Raw genomic sequence first — 19,505 nt, 5'->3', positions numbered from 1 at the left:
GCAGAAAGTGTCAGCAGAATGCACTGTACACAGGAAGCAGCACCTCAGGTATTTATAGACGATATCAACATGTGTGACATTAGTGGTAAACGTCATGCTTACACATTCTCACACTGGGGTCATACATTCAAATACGAAGCCATTAGTGGAACCGAAGCTTTAAGATTTGTGTTACTTGGTAATGCGTCTTTAGTGGACAGAGGAAGAAATAAGGGAGATACTAAAACTTGGAAACATACGGAAACATTCCAAAGACATAGTAAATTGTCCCCCGTAATATCACCAAGTTTATCATTGCACCAGTTGTTAGAGCTATATTTTCTTTACCAGGGAGCAACTATTTATTCCTTGTTATTTGTTTTCCAGACTTTTATTGGGCTTTATTTACCGACGGTTAGTCCCTACGGCTCAGACACATGGAAAGTTGTATTTTTATTATTATTAGGTTTTTTAACTATTATTATTTAAAAAGTTACCTAATTCAGATGTAGCCTACGTATATGTTCATAACAGGAACTATGTAACTTGTAAATATGCAGTATGTACAACTTTATACATTTTTAAGTATTTACTACTTACCGGTAAATAAAGCCCTATTAAACTCCAAAAAAACAATCACCAGGAATAAATAGATGCTCCCTGGTAAAGATAGTAGCTCGAACAACAGGTACAACAAATTTACTCTGTCTCCGAAATGTTTCCGGATGGTTCTTGGTTTTTAATATCTCCCAAAAAATAACACAGAAGGCGTCTTTTCAGTTTGTTTCAAAAAGGCTAATATAAGCACTTTGTTTGTTTTAGAGCTGCACTCGCTTTAGAAATAGGCCCGTCAGTAAAGGCCAACGTCAATGGAACTTGGAAGATAGTAACACTGTGTTTTGTTGTTGTTTTTGCTCTCATCTGACAGCAGGCAATTCCACCATGCTGCCTTTTTCTGTGACCTCATCCCAGAGGTCACCGCTGTGGTGTGTGTGTGTGTGTGTGTGTGCAGATGATCACACAACAGCCACAGAAGGTAAAAGAGACGGCTTTGTGAGGCGTGACCCTGCGTTTCTCTGTACAGCGAGGAGAAACAAAAGGCACAATCAAGACTTAATAGAAGAACTGGGACTTTGGTTTCTTTGTCGAATTTTACAGGCTTCAGCTCTGTTATGACAAAAAAAAAGTCCTGAAATTTGACGTTAATCCTGGTTACGGGGTCTGATTTCTGATATTGTTATTATTGTGACTCAAAGATACGATACATAGCTTTTATGAAACATTTTCAACTTTACGTAGAATTATGTCAAAGTGTCCACAAAAGCAGGGCTCAGTCAGCATGTGTGTGTTGTGTGTGTTGTGTGTGTGTGTGTGTGAGAGACCAAACAAAAGCACACACTGAGGGGGCAGAGGGAGAAAACTACTAGAATGTCAAAGCCAGACAGATAGCTCACATACTGTGTGCTAGCATGGATGAAAAAGCCTTTTCATGACAACCCCGCTGACCCTAACACACACATCCGAGCAGTTTAAGTTAAGCCAATGATATCCTAAATAAGGGCAGTGGGGGCAAACCCACATCCTCATGCTCTTCACGTAACCGTACCAAGAAATCCTACCTGACTAGAAACACACATTATAGAGGAAACTTTAGAAAACAGCAGTATCAACAAGGCTTGTATTCACTCTGCTTGTTCCTCTCAGATGATAAGATATCAGTTTGTGATCAACAGTTGCTCTGTTTTATGAACAATATTCAGCCCTGACCTGAAACAAGCCGCAACCACTTGTGCAGGTTTGATAAGATAAAAAAAGGATTCAATGACATTGTGGTAGCTACTCTGATAATGTGGGTTTTATAACCTGAAAGAGCCGTAAATGTTCACGCTCCTGTCCTGTGTCGCTCATACCAAAGACTCTGTCAATGACAGGAAAAGTTATCCTACTTTAGCTTTCACAAAAAACAATAACAGTCACAAGGAAATTCATCACGAGTGTGTTCAATTAACAGATTCAAACCGTTCACATTTATTCAGATGTAAAGTCACGAGGTCGCCCTTTCAATTCTCTGTTCTCACTTGACCCCTTCAGTCAGAAGCCCTCCCTCCCTTTATGTCAGGGATTCTCAACTGGTGGGTCGGGACCCAAAAGTGGGTCACGGACCTGTGCTGAGAGGGTCGCAAACAGCTGGTCAGAGATAAATAAATAATTAAAGCCTCTCATGTCGGACTTGTCTTTTATTTTGAAAAAAACTTTTCTTTTGACAGGCATGCTGTGAAATGCATGTTGCACAGGAAAATAAATAGTTTTAAGTTTTAAAAAAAAGAATGTGTGTCGCAATTTATTGGCCGTGGTAAAATGTGGGTCCCAGGGTGAGACCAGTTGAGAACCCCTGCTTTAGGTTACATTTGGAAAAACAACAACAACAACAAGGTAGATTCTTGCTACACATTATTATAAAACGTAAAAAAAAAAAAAGACCTTTAAACTAAAATCCATACGCAATTAAAGTTTAATTATTATTTTTTTAAATAAAGTGCTTGTTAAAAGAAAAAACACAACAGTTTGTTTTAGTGTAATGTAGTTCTTGGCTTTCTTTGTGTCGTTTTCCTCCTCACGCTCTCTCACTGGTGTCCCAAAAAAGTGCTTTGGTTGTGAAAAAGTTATGAACATTTGCTCTTTAAGGAAGGACCAATTCTTCATTATTCGTGGGGGAAAAGAAGCTATTCCAAGTTCCAACAACTGAACTGCAGTCAAAGATCCCTCCTGAACAAAAGGAGACGACAGCAGCTCTGCCTCTCCAGTCTGTGTGCAGACCCACATAGACGTGTGTGTGCACAGGTGAGTGTGGTTACTGTGTGTAGTGTACAGTGTACAGCGAGGGATGGTGCCACACTGCTACACCAGGTTCTCGATGCCCGGCAACGGTTGCTGTATGGGCACAGGGGGGTCCATGGTGCCGGCCTGTTGGGCCAGCTGCAGGACGGGCATGTTGCACAGCGGGCACACTTTCCTCACCTCCAACCACTTAATGAGGCACCTGGAAGTCAATCAAAACACAGGCTTTAGAAAATCTCATTCATACACAGGTATATCTATAAAATATAGATCATCATGAAAAAGTTCATTATTTTTTGTTACTCATTCCAGAAAGTGAAACCCATATATGATATAGACTTATGACACACAGAGTGAAATATTTCAAGCCTTAATTTCTCGAAATTTTGATGATTACAGATAATTAAAACCCAAAATTCTGTGTCAGAAAATTTAAATGTTACATAAGATCAGAGGTGAAGTACTCACATTACTATAACTGAGTTGCTTTTATGGGTACTTATACTTTTTTTTTAAGTATATTTCTAATCAGTAATTTTACTTGTATTTAAGTACATTTTAAAAGAAGTAAAGTAATTGATTACATTTCTACACCCAACCATTACTGAGTAAATTATTTTAAAATGATCAACGGACATGAAATGACCAGACAACAATCAAATGTATCACATCATAGCCGACCAACCAGGTTAGACGTCAGAGGTCCCGCTGCGCATCCCGCGCCTCCTGTGCGGTGCATTTTGAAGCTTTTGAGATTTCGAGCTTTTGACGTGCGTCCGGCGCCTCCAATGCGGCCGACGCTGGAGTTGGGATTGTTGAACTTTTGGGGCATATCGCGGCGCGTCGACCAATCAGGAGCTTTCCCCAACCGTGACGTATTCAGAATAATGAGAAGAAAAAAACACCAACTAGAGGCAGAGACAGACGGACAGGAGCTCTTCTACTGGAATAGGGCACCAATGCGGGGCAGCAGGTCGTCAAACTGGGCACGGGAGAGACGGAAGTAGCGCCGAAAGCGACTCTCGTCAGAGCATGTATTACTTTTAATTGAATTCATTGGTGTTATTTTATTTAAAAAAGAATTGTACATTTTGACAAACCTTTTATTTTATACAGATGCTTTTGTGGAAAATAAATTAAGTTCCAACTGTGCAAGATTTGTCTCTTCCTATTTAAGTTTATACATGAGATGTTTACTGTATGTAAAAGAACCGTGGCAAGATTTATTACCAACAATGAACGTGGGGGGGTGAAAGTAACTAATAACTTTTACTTTGAATACTATTTTATTGAGTTACTTTTTACTTGTACTCGAGTATTTTATGCAGGATTTACTTGTAATTGTACTTGAGTACAATTTCAATCTAGTAACAGTATGTCTACTTGAGTAGGAGATATCAGTACTCTTTACACCTCTACATAAGATCAATAAGAAATGTACATTTTAAACAGAAATGTCAGGCTTCTAAGATTAGACTCAGTTGGTTGAAGGATAAGTGACAAGAATGTCTTTTTTTTAGAGAATGTGAAATGATATAAAAAAAAAAAAACCCCAAAAACCACACAACATGAGAGGAATCGGTGAATGTCAACACTCAGCCCCCACTGTGAGGGAAACTAGGCCATGGGAGGTGTCGTGCTGATATAAACAACTCAGTTGACACAGCAAGGCATGAAAGGAGGAGTGGGACAAAGTTGGCTCGTGCGATCCAATAGGTCTCCGTCATTTAGCTCTTTAAATATCGTCAGTAACTCTGATTAGGCCTTTTCTCTTCAGTTGTCCTACATTTTCACAGGGGCTGCATTTCAATGTGTGGGCCTAACTGTGACTGTAAAAAAATCCAAGAAGACCTTGTACTTACTTCCTATGAAAGGCATGTTTACACGGACAAATCCCCAGCTCGTCTTTCTGTTTGAACTCTTCCAAGCACACTGCACATATCTGACAGGGAGAGAAAGGAGGGAGGCCGGTTAGAGAGCTCATTTCTGCAGAAATCCATGAAAGAGCAAAGAAACAGTCAAACGTTCTTCAACATGTTGTCAGCTTTCGCCTTCACATTGTCTTGTTTGAACGAAATCCAAACACATCTAGTGTCGAGAACACGGGGAAAAGCAGACACAGATTTAAACAATATTGATCGACTACGAGGCAGAGCAGAGAGAAGCGGTTAAAAATGTGGGACAGTGGGAGAGTACAGTTGTAAGTATTTGATGAATATCTTGTACATGTACATCTCACTTTACGGTCTGTTTGCATTGGTGCACAAAGTAAACAGTATTCCCTGTGGAAAGGTCTGAATGAGATTGTTTGGAAAAAAGGCTAATTTGGTGCAAGATATAGGAAAGGTCAGCTGCATTCCACTAAGTTTACTACTACTAATCTCTAATGGGTGTACAGGAGACTTGCTTAATAGAAACCAGTGGATTGATGTGCCAGGGTGTTGATTTCATACTTTACATGTAATTTATATTTAACAGATAAAAAGTCTGCTCGATTTATACTTAATCAGATTTGATTGTTTTTAAACCTTCATAAATGTACTAAATTTGTTGAGTTGACCGTTTGATTAAAGGTTTTTGGGTCAGTTTCTTTCTTTATTAAACTGGTTTGTGTTTGCTCTCGCTAAAGATTTTAGTGAACGTTGTTAAAGTTTGTTTAACAATCCCAAAACAAGCAAACCTCCACCACTAACCTTCACCTCTTTTACTTTTGGAGATAATAAAGGTAATCAGTCCATTATCAGTTCCTGCAGCAATATTTCAAGCCAGTGGAATACAAAAACACATTGAAACAGTCTGAACTAAAGATCAAACTGGAGTGAAGCTAGATGAGGTTCCCCCTTTGTGCTTAGCAACAAAACAATAGTCCTTCAGTGCAATGCTTGAAGGCCGAACAAATTCCATTACCCGAAGGAGGAGAGAACACGTAGGTTTGAAAACTGGTTCTTATGAATCCAATCTGTAGTCATTGGAAGATTAAAATATCAACCCATCGTCAAGTTTCTTCTCTTGGTATTTTCATAACTACAAGAGTTGTGCACTGACACTCAGCATCAGAACAGAACGGTGACCGTACATACAGAGGGACGCATGGTAATACCAAATACTAACACAACTGATTCACTGTTTGGAGTTTATGATCACTGCAGTTGTTTTAACCGAAGAGTTCAGCTGTGTAACCATTAAGAAAATGTCATTGGTTTTTTTGAATGTTCACTTGCTCTAACTTTCTTTTTCTTTCTATGTGGTTCTCATCCTTTAAAATTCCTCCAGGAAATAAGGCGAAGCCAGTGTCCCAATCCAAATATAGCTCAAACTCACAAGAAACTATAAAGCCAACTCAGAGTTTCTTGTGCACTGCACACTCAAACACATTCCTCACCCCCAATTGAAGTGTAGTGGTCTTCAGCATTAATAAAGCCTCTATAAAGCAACACTTCCAAGTCATTGGAATTACAGATCCATCAGAAACATGAAACTGTGAGAAATATTGAAAAACATTGTGAAAATGAACAAGGAGGCCAAGCATTCCCGTCGCAAGACTTCACTTAATTAACACTTCTATTGAACAGTAAAACTGATGCGTCGTTAACAGCGCTGAGATTCTTGACCTCAGCTCTTTTATTGAAAGTAGCTGAACTAACGTGGATGAAGATAACATAGTGGAGCTGCTTGCCTACTCTCCTCAGGAGCACAACAATCCTGTGTTTAACTTTAATTCAGTGCCAGCCAGTGCCTATCTGAAATCTGAGTAACTGTGTAAAACTTGCTCTATTCAAGGGCGGATGAAAAAAGAAGGAAACGAGCCAGAAACAAATTTTTTTGATGAAAGTAGAGGCTTCAATCTTTCAGAATCTAGTGTCAGATTTCAGATCGTCATAGTAGAAAATATTCTGTGGGTCTTTAAAATCAGTGAAAATGCTCAAAAACGGCTGGCACTGAGGGGGGTAGAAAATCTGAAGCTATCTATTCTTTCTCCACTGAGGGCTAACAAACATTTAACACTGTTATGAGTGTTTCCTTCATGTATTTTTTACCTCCTACTAAAGAAAAACATAACGTGCCCGCGTTTGAAAACCCTCGGCCTGGCATTTGAAAAATCCTCAAAATATTAACAGTCACGAAAAATTATTTACATTGATTTATTTTGACCAAGCTAAGCACTTCAGTGAATTTATAGTTGGAAATGGTTCATCCATTACATTTATAATACCGGTAGGGGAATAAAACATTATTAAATATGATTACACACCTGTTTATGTACATAGTAGTTTCTGTGACAAACACAAAGTGGTCCACCTCCTTTCCGTCTTTAAAATCAGTCTACGACAATTTTTTTTCAAAATCTTCAAAAACGCAGTTTTTTCAACCAAAAATTGTCCGACTGGAAAATGTTCTTTATTAACTAGAATCCCCATGTTAGTACCAATGTTTTGATGCATGAATTGTTGCTGGGTCATGAATTCAGATTTACACCTACATAAAATATCAGAGTCCAAAAATTGACTTTAAAAAAAAAAGATTTTCGCCAAAAATGATCAGATCGGAAACATTTTAGCACTAATCTAAAGCCCTGAGTGAATGTCACCTTACAGCCAGGTATCAATGGTCCACCTCATTTCCTTCTTTAAAATCAGTTCACGACAAAGTTTTTTCAAAATCCTCAAAAACGCTGTTTTTTATGCAAAAATCTACAGACCGGAATTTTTTTTCCCATTACCTAGAATCCCCCCATTAGTACCAATGTTTCGGTGTGAGAATGGTTGGTGGGTATCGCATTAAAAGACCTACACCACTCTACACACACAGACGGATGGTCAGACGGACTGATGACAATACCCTTCGGCCGAGGCTAAAAATGGCATAACAAAAGAGATATGTCAGTGTATACAATTTCTGATTACACTGAAACGTGTTCTCAATGGATATACCAAGCATTATTGAACATTTGAACTCTGTGTGTGTGCGTGCATGAGTGCAGCAGTAGAGTGGTGGTCATGCTCTTGAACAGATCTAAATATAAATAAGTACAGTTTGATTCTATAGTAAAAGGTAACCATACAGTACGTGACATCTCTTGTATTCTAGTGTTATATATAGAATAACCTCAAATGAATTCATTCCGACCTTCCAGGGGTGCTGCGGTGTGGTGTTAGAATCTTTGCAGCATACTATTAACACTTTGTAGTGTAGGATTTCATAGAAAATGTTTGTGTTGTACTCTATTGCTCTATTGCGTCTGAAGATTTGAAGAAAGTGAACTCATCATTGGAAAGAGGCCAAAATCCTCCTTGATATCATCTTCTTTCACGCAGTAGCTTCTGTTAATACAAGGTAGGCCAAATTGAAAAGTTCTAAAGACTCTTCGCCCTTCAACAGGCAGCGACCTGTTTTTAACTGACTGCTTGTGTCCCTTCAGTTGGCCAAAGGTTGTTTGATGTCTGGGAAAACCCTCAGTCATTCAGGGCAGGATATGCTTAGTGTATTTAGTAAACCTGACTATTCTGTCTTATTGGGTATGTGCAATAAAATGAGGATTGGAAGATAAAAATAAATAATTTAATTTTGAAAAACATTACTTGTGTGCTAACTGCAGTGTTTCCTGTGTTTACCCTGAATCAGACTAGATAGGATAAGCTAGTATTGGCAATGAATTAACATTTTCAAGGGACTATTTACACCCATGAAATATTCAGCTTTTTGACCTAAATATTTTGGATACGCTCACGTGTTTTCTTCTATTACTGACAGGAAATAAGCTTGTTGTATGATGAAAAAATTGTTTAGTATTACTACTTAAAGAGCAGCTCAGTTCTCAACCTCAAACCAAGTCTTCAAAAATTATGTTGGCGATGCTTAGAGAACAGAGGCCGTCTTTGAATTCTTTGTGACTGTATAAAAACAGCCTCAAACAGACAACCAGACTTTGTAAAAAAGTTGCACTATGACCCAAAGCCCTGAAGATCGACTGTTATTCATTTGACAGTTTGGTCAGAATTTGAGACACTCGGGCCTCACTCGTGTCTCCAGGGCCATCCTTTTGTGTGGGAGCGTTCAAAACTGGGTCGCCTACACAAACTGGTCAGTGTGTTTATTTTATTGCCTTTACACAAACACAGCTTGTTATTTGGTCACAGATTTCCCTCATAAGGCACCCTCTGAAGTTCCCCCTCAGCTTTTAACAACATAAACAGAATAAGTTTAAAGCTTTGTGGGTCATTGGGAAATTCCAACCCTGGTTAGAGGAAAATGTGTTGAGTCAGTGCGCACTCAAAGATCCCTTTGTTGATAGTTCATTTACACTAATGCACTCGTAACAATAATAACTATATCTCACACCTAATTAAAGGGTACCTGTTGGGACGTTTAAATGAAAGTTCTATCAAAAGATCATGTATAATACTAGAGCTTTAGTTGGGTTATTTTCTTTAAAAGTCTTTGTAGAGCAGCCAGAAGGAGACAAAAACTGGTCGCGCCTTGTGTTTACAGAAGTAGATCTAACACACATCCTTGAGCTGTCTGTACTAATGAGTTCATCAATATTAAAGAAAATGTGGAGAATAGCACTAAAAACCTAAATAAAGAGGAAGGGCTGGGCGATTTTGCCTAAAAAAACTCAGATTTTCTTAAAGAAAAATTTGAGTTTCGATTTGGCTTTTTTTTTCCAATCCACTTAAAAATGACTGCAGACATCAGATATATTGTCAAAAGTGCAACTTCATTGTTGTGATTGTCCTCAAGAGTTAAAATGCATAGAACAATCCCAAAATAAAAAGTAAATGAGGTTCTGTCATTCAACAATTTCAAACTTTAACCCAGGTTTAAGCAAAAGTGCAACAGTAACTTCACAGTAGCTTAAATGTTCTGATTAGGAAATCAGATTACATATTTTATAACATATACCATTACAATTAAAAATAAGCATCTCAGAATAGTGCGAAAAAAAAATGACATGTCTGTGGCACACATATAGCCTACTCAAAGGGTAAACACATGTAAACATAGAGGGGGCGGGCTCACAGCGCGCTACAGTAACCCACAAGGACGGTAACCCAAAGTCCAAAAAAACTGTGGTGGGAAAAAAAACCAAAAAAAAACCCCATAATATTTATTCATTTTTTTTTTATTTTTTTTATTAAAACTCAAATTTGCAAAATAAAAATCGTTTTTATCTACAAATTCGATAAATCCATTTTTTGCCCAGCCCTATAAAGTGGAAAATCAAAGAAATCAGGTGTAAACAAACAGCACCAGAATCAACAACTTGGTCCTCATGGATTGTATTTTCAGCTACAAATACACTTCAAACTTCAAATGTGTTTCGTTTAAAAAAGGTGTACATATATAGTTTATTGGTAATACTGCACATTAACTACATTTTATGTTATATATTTGACTAGTAGAGGTACACCTTAACACATGTTACTCTGTATGTAATCCTTCAACCAAGTGGGACTGCAGCATTATGTAATAAGAGAAGGAAGGGAACTCATGAGTAAAGCAGGGGATGCTAGTTTTCACATGTGTGTGTGTACGTGCATCCCAAAGAAACACACAAAAACACTGGTGATATATTTTCAATATTCCTTATGTCTTATGTAGGAGTGTGACGATATATCGCAATATTTTTTCACACGATCGATTATTGATATGCTTGCGCAGAATCAATTTTTATTTTTTTTTTTCAAACCTTTTCTGCTTTTACAATAAAATGTGCAGGTAGGTCTTCACAGAAATGTTGTCACTGTTTGTTGAAGGAACCAATACATTGTTTACTGGAATATTGGACTATAATGGTGTCACTGGTAAGAAAGACCCTATTTTTTGTTTACATAAAGCACTATTGGAGATACGTATTGGTTTACATTGGTATGTTATTTACAGAAATGTTGCACTAATTAGTGTCACTGTTCATAGGACATTTTTTCAATGTATTGTCTTTCAGAGATATAATTTTTTCACTTAATCTTTTTTTTTCTTGGTATATCATAGATTATTGTAGATTGATTTCTGACCAATATATCGTTAATCACATATCATGAGATAATCATTATCGTGAGCTTTGTATCGCGTATTGCATCGTGAGGTACCCAGAGGTACCCACCCCTAGTCTTATGCCAGTTTACTGAATGTGCATTAAACACAGGCATCCTAATCTGACGAAGCACATATCATCTACTGAACTGAATTACATAACAAAACTTGCATCATTTCAAAAGAAAATCCTTGATGATTGTAAGCATACATTAAGTGTAGAGCTGTAATCAAACCTCAAATGTTCAGCCCAACATGACCTGAGCCCAATAGAAAGAAGCCTGAACCCGAATAAAGCAGATTTTTAAAAAAAGCCTGACACTTTTTTTTAAGAGCGCGACACTATTCAAATCTGTTCACGCGCACAGTTCAACGACTCCTTTGTGTTTTTAAACATTATTTATTTTCCAGAGGCCAGCCTTTGATTCAACTCCTAAGCATCCATTTGTGCATTTGTGTTTCTTGCGCTAATTAAACTCATCACCTGACGCACATTTATCCTGCGGTGCCTGAACCTGACCTGAGCCTGTGTAAATGAATAAAAATTTCAATTCTAATTCAGTGCTCTATCTGATTCCCCAAGCTAAGTACATGATTCACAACACATTAAGGCTTTCCATTTTACTACAAACCTAAAACGACCACAGGCATGAAATGGAAATAACTCTAGAATGTAAGTTACAGTTAAAATCAAGCCACTGGTACGTTCAAGAAATACATGGCATTTAACTTTAACAAAAAGATACGTATCCAGAGCAGTCTGTACGAGCTACATTACAACATGTCCTGCTAATTGCATCAAGCAGGTTTTACTTCTTTTTTTCTTCCAACTGAGTCACACAAAAATCTATTTAATGACTATTTAGATCAATCACTTCCCTGTCTTTAATTAAAAGAAGTCCTACCAACCACTTCTTATATACTAAAATACACAGTATAAGCATAATAGTAACTGTACCTTTGAACCAGAACACTTTCAGAAGAGTATTGCTTACCTCATGCAAATTTAGCTCTTTGACTTTTTCCTTCTGAATGACCTGAAATGTTTGAAAGACATAAAGGATGATTAGCTACTGTCAGTTAATAATAGCCAACAGTTCATGCATACAGTCAGAATGAGCAAAAGACACATGATCAGACAGTTAGATGCACGTAGTTTAACGTGGAACACTTTTTGTTTTTGAGTGAGCTTGATGATGTTACATAACCCACAGAGGATTTGAGCATATTAATGTTGTTAGGTGACGGAGCGGAATTCACTGTCTGTGTGTGTGTGTGTGTGTGTGTGTGTTACACTTACATATATAACTTACATTACATAAGTGAAGGACAACAGTCACGCCCTTTATCCCTCTCTGAGTGTCTGTCTCTCTCTGGCTTTGTATGTAATACTCCACTCATCCACTAACCTAATCTTGGTGATTTCCTCTGCATACACACATTTTTTCCACCCCAAACTAGGGAATCCTTAATACAAATGTTTTTATACTTTCTTTCAAGTTTTAAAAGTGTGCTCTTACTTGTTTGTATGCATATAGCTCTTTGTGCGCCTGGTGCCGTAACCTGGGGACACGTAAAGAAAAAATACCATTCTGATTAGTAAAAGAAAAGCCCCTCTGACTTGAATAGAACATAATTTAAAAGTACAAACACTCTGGACATTAACAGGAAAATACAAACATTGCTACATGATCCCTTAATAAAATCTGTCTATGAAAATCTAATTTCTTGTCTAATGTTGTGGTACTAAAGTAGATACATGAGGGGTGTTCAGTCCTGGTTCCTTAGGGCCACAACAGGTTTTCTGTTTTTTGCTTTAAAAAAGAAATAGCTGAAATTAGTGACAATCATACTGTGATAAAAGCTGGATAGTAACATGTGACACTAGCCACTTACGCATCATGGCCATGGATATTTTTGTAAACTGAGTTTTCCTTCCTTATTTTTTTTGCAATTAGACATGACTAGAAAAGTTACTATAGTCAGATTCAATTAACACACATGGAATCCTGCATCAGTGTCAAAGTTTTTAAGTTGTTTTTTTAAATAACTCAAATAAGTTTTTGTGTTCTTTTGAGTTACCAGTGCATGTGAACATACTTAGCCAATATACGTCAAGGTTTTGTTTATTCAGACAAAGTTTTTTTTCAGAAATTTCATCTCCTGACATGTTTCGACTGTCAACTGCCAGTCTTTCTCAGAGGTGATATACCTTAATGTGTCCCTACGAGTTCTCTCATAAGGAAAGCATCAAAGCATTTTCTGATGGCTTTCATGTGTCCCTATGAGTTCTTTCCCTCCAAAATTTCCTGAAAAACGAATAACCGAAACCTTAACATATATTTAAAAAAAGATGACAAAATGAACTTACTGGAATTATAACACGTAGCCAGTGTTTAAATGTGGATGCTAAGCTAAATAGCTTCATTGGACCAAAGTTTTCAAAAACCTGCAGATGTGTAAGGGCTTTAACAAGTTGATAATTGTAAAGCTTTCTGCAGAAAATGAAAATGTTACAGTAGAACAGTTGCCCTTTAGAGCTAGAAGTGGACACCCCGGAGCTACAAAGGAAAAAAAAGCCCTTCATTTAAAAGATTATATTGCCTTGACAACCAATAACAGATTTTGATTCCACAGTGATTTCTCATGTTTTCTCTAGGAAACATTTAACTGCATATAAACATCACACTCCTGCCTAATCAATTATGAGCTAAATAACAAAATTGTCAGTGAAGTGTGTATGATTAAAAGAGAAATCTTTATATCATGAAACAGAAGCTAAAATTATAACTGTCAACACAACCCGAAACATGTGAAATCACACATAAATACAGACCGCAGGGCATCCGCTCTCCAAGCTAGAAAAAGAGCAGTTACAAAATGCCACCGAAACATTTTAATAATTGAATAAAAGAAAAGAGGACTGAATAGGAACAGATTCCAGGTTCTGAGAGAATGATAAAATGAATAAAGCAAAGGGAAGAAATCAAGACCAAAACATAGAGATAGAAATAATGTTTTAGATTCGTAAGATTTACCTCCAATACAAGTAACCATAACCTCTCGCAGCAGAGTGAGAGGGATCTGTAAAACAAGCAGCACAGTCTGGGAAAGAAACTGACATTTTGAAGGTGGTCAGCAGGTAAAGGTGTGGAGACTCTCAAAGCTATGGGATGAGGTCGGGAATGACTGGGCAGCAGGTGGTGGCTGCTATTTGACTTACAAGTACAAAAATTTAAATGGATTTTGAAAATAAATACATAAATAAATTTTTGTGCACTTTGAATGGCATATGACTGACGTGTGGAATGATGCAGGCCAACCCACAGAAAAGTGCTCATGAATTAAGAATTTAAGTTTTCCATTTCCTATTTAGAGTAAAAACCAGGTTGGGCAACACATTTCAATCTAAGTAGCATGTCACAGCCTTGTGTGTAAACTGGAGAGTGACTGAGAAAGGTGGTCAAGTGTTTCTGTGAAAGTCCACCTAAGGGTGTAAATGTGCGTGTCAATAAGAGACATCTCTAATGAAGTGTCACGCACAGAAATACTCATTTTTGACAACCTTTAAAGGGGCGGTATTATGAAAAAAAAATCACTTTATAATGGTTTTGCTACAGTGATATACATCACTTTAGCCTCATTCAGAGGGCTAAAGTTGAAAAAGTTCTGTTTCCTCCCTCACTTGTCATATCACATTTTGTAAAAAGTCAGCCCCAAACGGGAGAGTTCAATTTTTCTCGCTAGGTGATATCACCTTAATATGGAATATATATTATACTTTATTGTCATATATTTAAAGTTACATACACAAATGGTGTTCTCTGGATTTAACCCCTCCATGAGGAGCAGTGGGCAGCCACGGTGTAGTACCCAGGGAGCAGTTACAATCAGTTCCATTTTTTGTATCCATTATACAGCCTCGTTTCGCCTTTGAGAGGATCTGACGTGTTTGTGATCCAATGCGACGCAAGCGGTTGGACTAAACAGTGGACTATCACCTTGGATGGACTATTCCTTTAATAAGTAGCTGTGAGGAGGAGAAGAAAGCGACATAGCAGCTCCGGTGAGTGTTTGAAGCAGCTGACTCAGCTGATTGACTCCGCTGCTGTCTGACTCACAATCACAATAGCCGCCTAAATAGCCATGTGTTTTACTGTAATGTGCAGTTTTTTGGCTGAAAACAAGAGTGTCTGGATAGCAAAGGAAAATCACTAGTGATCAGCTGTTGTGTGGAGTCAGCGTCTACAGACTCATGAATATGCATAAGTAGGCTCCAAAACCACCTGTTTAAACCTGCTCAGAGAGTCACTTTTCAGAGAGCTAAAACTCTGGAAACAGGCGAGTTTGGGAAAAATAAACCTCAAATACTATGTTGTTGGGGTTCTTAGAACAAATGGAGATGGGTGAAAAATATCATAATACCGCCCCTTTAAGATTTAATACCAAGTGTTTTCTTCTCATTTCACAACGTATCAAATCATCAGCATGTGGTCTTTAACCAAGTCCAAGACTTAAAATAAAATTCTACCTCGCGATTCAACAATTAGCTATTTGAAAAATCAAGCAATTTATCCTTTGTAATATTAAAATTGCCTTTGAGTGTATACAGGATTTCAACATTTCGTATTGCAATAAAACCTTTTAAAGCTGTGTTTTTCCTCATAGGGGTTTGTTTAAAGTGAGACTGCATTTTCAGAAGTAGTTTATGAAGAAAGAACTAAACTATTAACTATTTTATTTTTACTAAAACATATCTGCATCGACATCAATGTGTCCCCCTATAGTCAGAAAAGCATCTGAACAAATACAGAAGTAGTTAATCTACTTACCACTAGCCATGCAGGATAACATTTGACAAGATGGTGCAGAGAGATATATTTTTGAGAAGCTGCAGCTGCTACCTCAGGTAAAACACAAACTTGTTATCATTTTCATTTCATTTGCTGCAGCCACCAGAAAGCAATGTAGCCCCGCCCCCCATAAAAAACCCCAAAACAAAACAAACAAAACAACAAACACCCTAAAAACCTAATCAAACTACCACTATTTTTGATAAATGCTTTTTCATGTCCTACTGTATATAGATCTCACTTTTCTAGATAATTCTGATTACATTAAATTAATTTTGATCGTTGCTGAAATGTTTATTCTTTAATTGAATATATTATTTTAGTGAGATGGTTAAAAATCATAAAATTATGGGAAATATTTTAATGTTGCTTTTTTTAATGCCACTTAGTATAAAAAACATTAAGTTTTCAAAGTAAAGGTTGGATGCATGTTTATCAAAATAGTGTAAATACTGAAGGAATCAAGGTTTCATAACTTGTTGAAATTTCTTCTTTTTTTTAATTACTGCATCCTCTCTAAATAAATTATGTCATTCCTGGAAACTGATTCAGAGACACATTTGCAAAATTATCATAAATTGGTGAGATTACTATTACTACCTGGACCTTTACTGTAATAAAATACATTACCACCACCCTTCTAATATGAATTCCCTGCTAGGTCAAACATGACTTTTATTTGAAAAGCATAACGTATAAGAGTAAAACTTTCATTGCTCAAAAATAAACCCAGCAAATGTGACTATTTTTTATAGGAATATAATCTACTGTAAATAGAGGTTAATATTGGATTACATTTTTGTAATCTAGCTTTTTTCCCAATTACTGTAGTTTCTTGCAAATGATAGGAATATTCAAATAAAAGGAGACATTCATTTCGTCCTAAATCTTTAGCATGGCTGTGGCTCCCACCTTTTGTTACAATTTGCTTCTTTTGCAAGTATTTTCTACCAGGAGGAAACACTACAGTTGTATAAAGATGCTTGCATGAGGGGCAGCAGTAGCTGGAGAAGGTACCTTCCTCATCTTGCCTTGTATGTGTGTTTGGTGGTGTAGGGAGTGGCCAGTGGCCCAGATTAGCAGCCACTCCTCTGTCAGACTGAACCCAGACAGCTAAAGCTACACTCACCACTATGACTGAGGTGTAGACAAATAATGGTTTCTGTTGCACTTTAAAGATCATCATAAAAAAATAACCATGATAGATAACAATGAGTAGTCAATAAATAACAATGAAGTTAAGGCAGACCAAAAAAGAGGCGTGATTACCTGAAGATGGTGGCGTGTTTACGATAGGTAGGTGAGAGAAGTACATCTTTAACAGATGCCTTTACTATGAAGCTGCAGAACAAATATTTTAGACTTTTTTTTCTCCGTTATAGAATTATGGAATTGCCAATTGTTGCATTAAAGGTGTTCTCCAAACTGTGCTGTTGAAACGTTTATTCTTGAAAACATATGCTACCATTACATCAAACATCAATAAGGAAGAAGAAACCTTTTCATTGAGCGGTGGTCAACAAGTGGCATACAGTATTCTAGATTTTCAATTGCTCTGATTTCATAGAATCGGAGTTTGTCACCTTGGATTGGTTAGAAAAGCTAAAAGTGTCTTTAACTCTGGTACATTTAACATTTAAGTTGCTAATCTAATAATGGTGGCCCTTACAGTAAAACTGTGAGCTATAGTAATTACACTGTAATCTAAAAAAAAGTGGTGAAAAAAGTGATCGCCAACTTTTTGATCACTTGAGTAAAAACAGATTGCTGATTTGTTTTTTTGTTTTATGACTCCATTCCTGCTCAAATACTTTTTATTACAACCTGTATGGCACTTGTTGACAACAATGACTCAGCAAAATAATCATCACTATAAAAAAAATGCACCCTTTTTAAATGTGTGGCTAGCAGAGAAGCATGTCTTACCGTATTAAATAGCAGCAGAAGAGGAGGCTGAGGATGAAGACAAAAATGGCAGTCCCAAAGACCACAATGTAGATATTAAGGGGAAGGTTCTGGAACCCTATATTTGGCATCTTGAAGCTGTAGTGCGGGAAATCGGAGCTCATGGATATTCTGGGTGAAAAGAGAGAGACACAATTGACAAACAGAAAGTGAGTGGAAGCATTACATATCGTTCAAATACTGGTGCTGAGTCAAAGCAAAACTGAAAGAGACTATTTTTGCTCTGCACTCATCATCAGTGTCTTAAGATTACAGGAGACTTTCTCTAGAAGTTCCCAGGCTATAAACAGCTCGTAAATCTTCAAAAACCACATCTCTGTGGGCACAGTCTGCACAAGACAATTGGCCTTTGTAAAGTCTGTTTTGTAAAGAATTACAACCATGACTACGAGGCATCCCTTCTTACAGTGAATTGGACCATTAGTCATAATCTATTGTAAATCTGTTCAAAAGACAGATAAATATCAGCCTTTTGATGTACACAACATACATCTCCGTGTGAAAAATGATGACTTAACATTACAATGGAAGCCTTCATCTCCATTATTTGTGATGTATTTGTTATATTCAGTTTAAAACTTGAAAAGGTCAAAGTACTCAAGTACTCAATTACATTTTAATTTATGAATTTGATAATGATAAATAATTCTTTTAAATCTTTTTTTCTTCACAAAATTGAATATGCGAACCAATATATAATATTGTATCGTGTTAGGAATTCAACATATCGTCCCATCCACTAGTCTATTTACATGCCTGTAAATGCATAGGTATACAAGCAGCTGAAATAATCAAAAGTAAATTACTGATAGTTTCGCTTTAGTTTTGTTGTTTTTCTGTGGTAGTTCCCAAACTTTTTGACTTTCTACTTTTCGAGTAAACCTTTGTTTGTCAAAGATTTTTGCTCTTAGTTTCCCTAAATACCGGTACTAAATACTTTTTTTTAGCAGCAACTATGGACATTTTTATGCATGTATTCTTGGCTTTGACTATGATTTGTGCCACAAGCTGTTAGTTGGACTAATTGCAGGAAACATCTTACATTTTACAGGACCGGGGAAAACAGTGTAATTATCAAACAACGCATGATTAACTTTAAAGAAAAGAAAATGACTGTGGTAAATGATTTTTGTTTTCTTTTAGAAAAAGTGTTAATCTATGTAATTGAAAACCTCATTTTAATGTCTTTGTGCACTGTTTTGTAACATGTTTTTTTTTTTTTGCGACTTAATGTCTTATTCTTTGTGTTATTGCAATGCTTTTGTAACCTGCCTAGGAAATGCAGATTAGCAGGATTGCTTTAATTCAGCATATTTATGTAATTCACTGTCTAAATAGATGTTAATGAATTAAGTCTGACCTTTTAAAATACTTAGCCCTCACAAGACACAACCACATTAATATCAACTTGATGACTATAAAAGCACTACATATTAGGGCTGCTCAATTAATTGAAATCAGATTACAATTATTACACCCAACGATTACAAAATAACATAATCGAGAAAAAATGATTAAAAAAAAAAAAAAAGTTGTCAATTAAAAATTTGTGCATAATGTGCAGGTGAAATACCATGCAAAGTACATGCAAAACATGATTATTTTTTTTAAAGAATGTCATGATGATGATGATGACATAAATGGTCAGTCTGTTTTTGTGTTCTATTTGCAGAGTGGAACTTTTTGTACTGATGCTATTGATAAGGTTATAGGGGAAGCATGTACGAACTATGTATTCGTACTTATTTATCCATTATTTGAACAAACCTGAAAAAAACTCTATGAAAAACTGATTCATATAAGCTGAGGCCCATCAGCAAGTGTCTTATTGGTCAA

At 36.7% G+C, this 19,505-nt stretch overlaps 1 protein-coding gene across 6 annotated transcripts in view; it reads right to left on the bottom strand.

Moving 5' to 3' along the window:
- Positions 1-2,292: 2,292 nt before the first annotated feature.
- The window catches only part of rnf24 (ring finger protein 24), a 33,697-nt gene continuing 16,484 nt past the window's right edge, over positions 2,293-19,505 (bottom strand). For 5 of the 6 annotated variants that reach the window (XM_028464666.1, XM_028464953.1, XM_028464751.1 and 2 more), the window contains 5 exons: positions 17,631-17,780; positions 12,372-12,414; positions 11,847-11,888; positions 4,680-4,759; positions 2,293-3,019 (listed from right to left, as the gene is read on the bottom strand). In XM_028464666.1, coding sequence (XP_028320467.1) covers positions 2,878-3,019; positions 4,680-4,759; positions 11,847-11,888; positions 12,372-12,414; positions 17,631-17,780 — 457 coding nt within the window. In that variant the 3' untranslated portion in view covers positions 2,293-2,877. Of the gene's footprint in view, positions 3,020-3,502; positions 3,800-4,679; positions 4,760-11,846; positions 11,889-12,371; positions 12,415-17,630; positions 17,781-19,505 lie in introns of all 6 variants that reach the window. The other variant, XR_003675376.1, reaches the window with a different exon arrangement.

Source organism: Gouania willdenowi, chromosome 1, assembly GCF_900634775.1.
Source record: "Gouania willdenowi chromosome 1, fGouWil2.1, whole genome shotgun sequence".
Classification (NCBI taxonomy): Eukaryota; Metazoa; Chordata; class Actinopteri; order Blenniiformes; family Gobiesocidae; genus Gouania; species Gouania willdenowi.
This window is presented reverse-complemented; position numbering and strand designations above follow the sequence as displayed.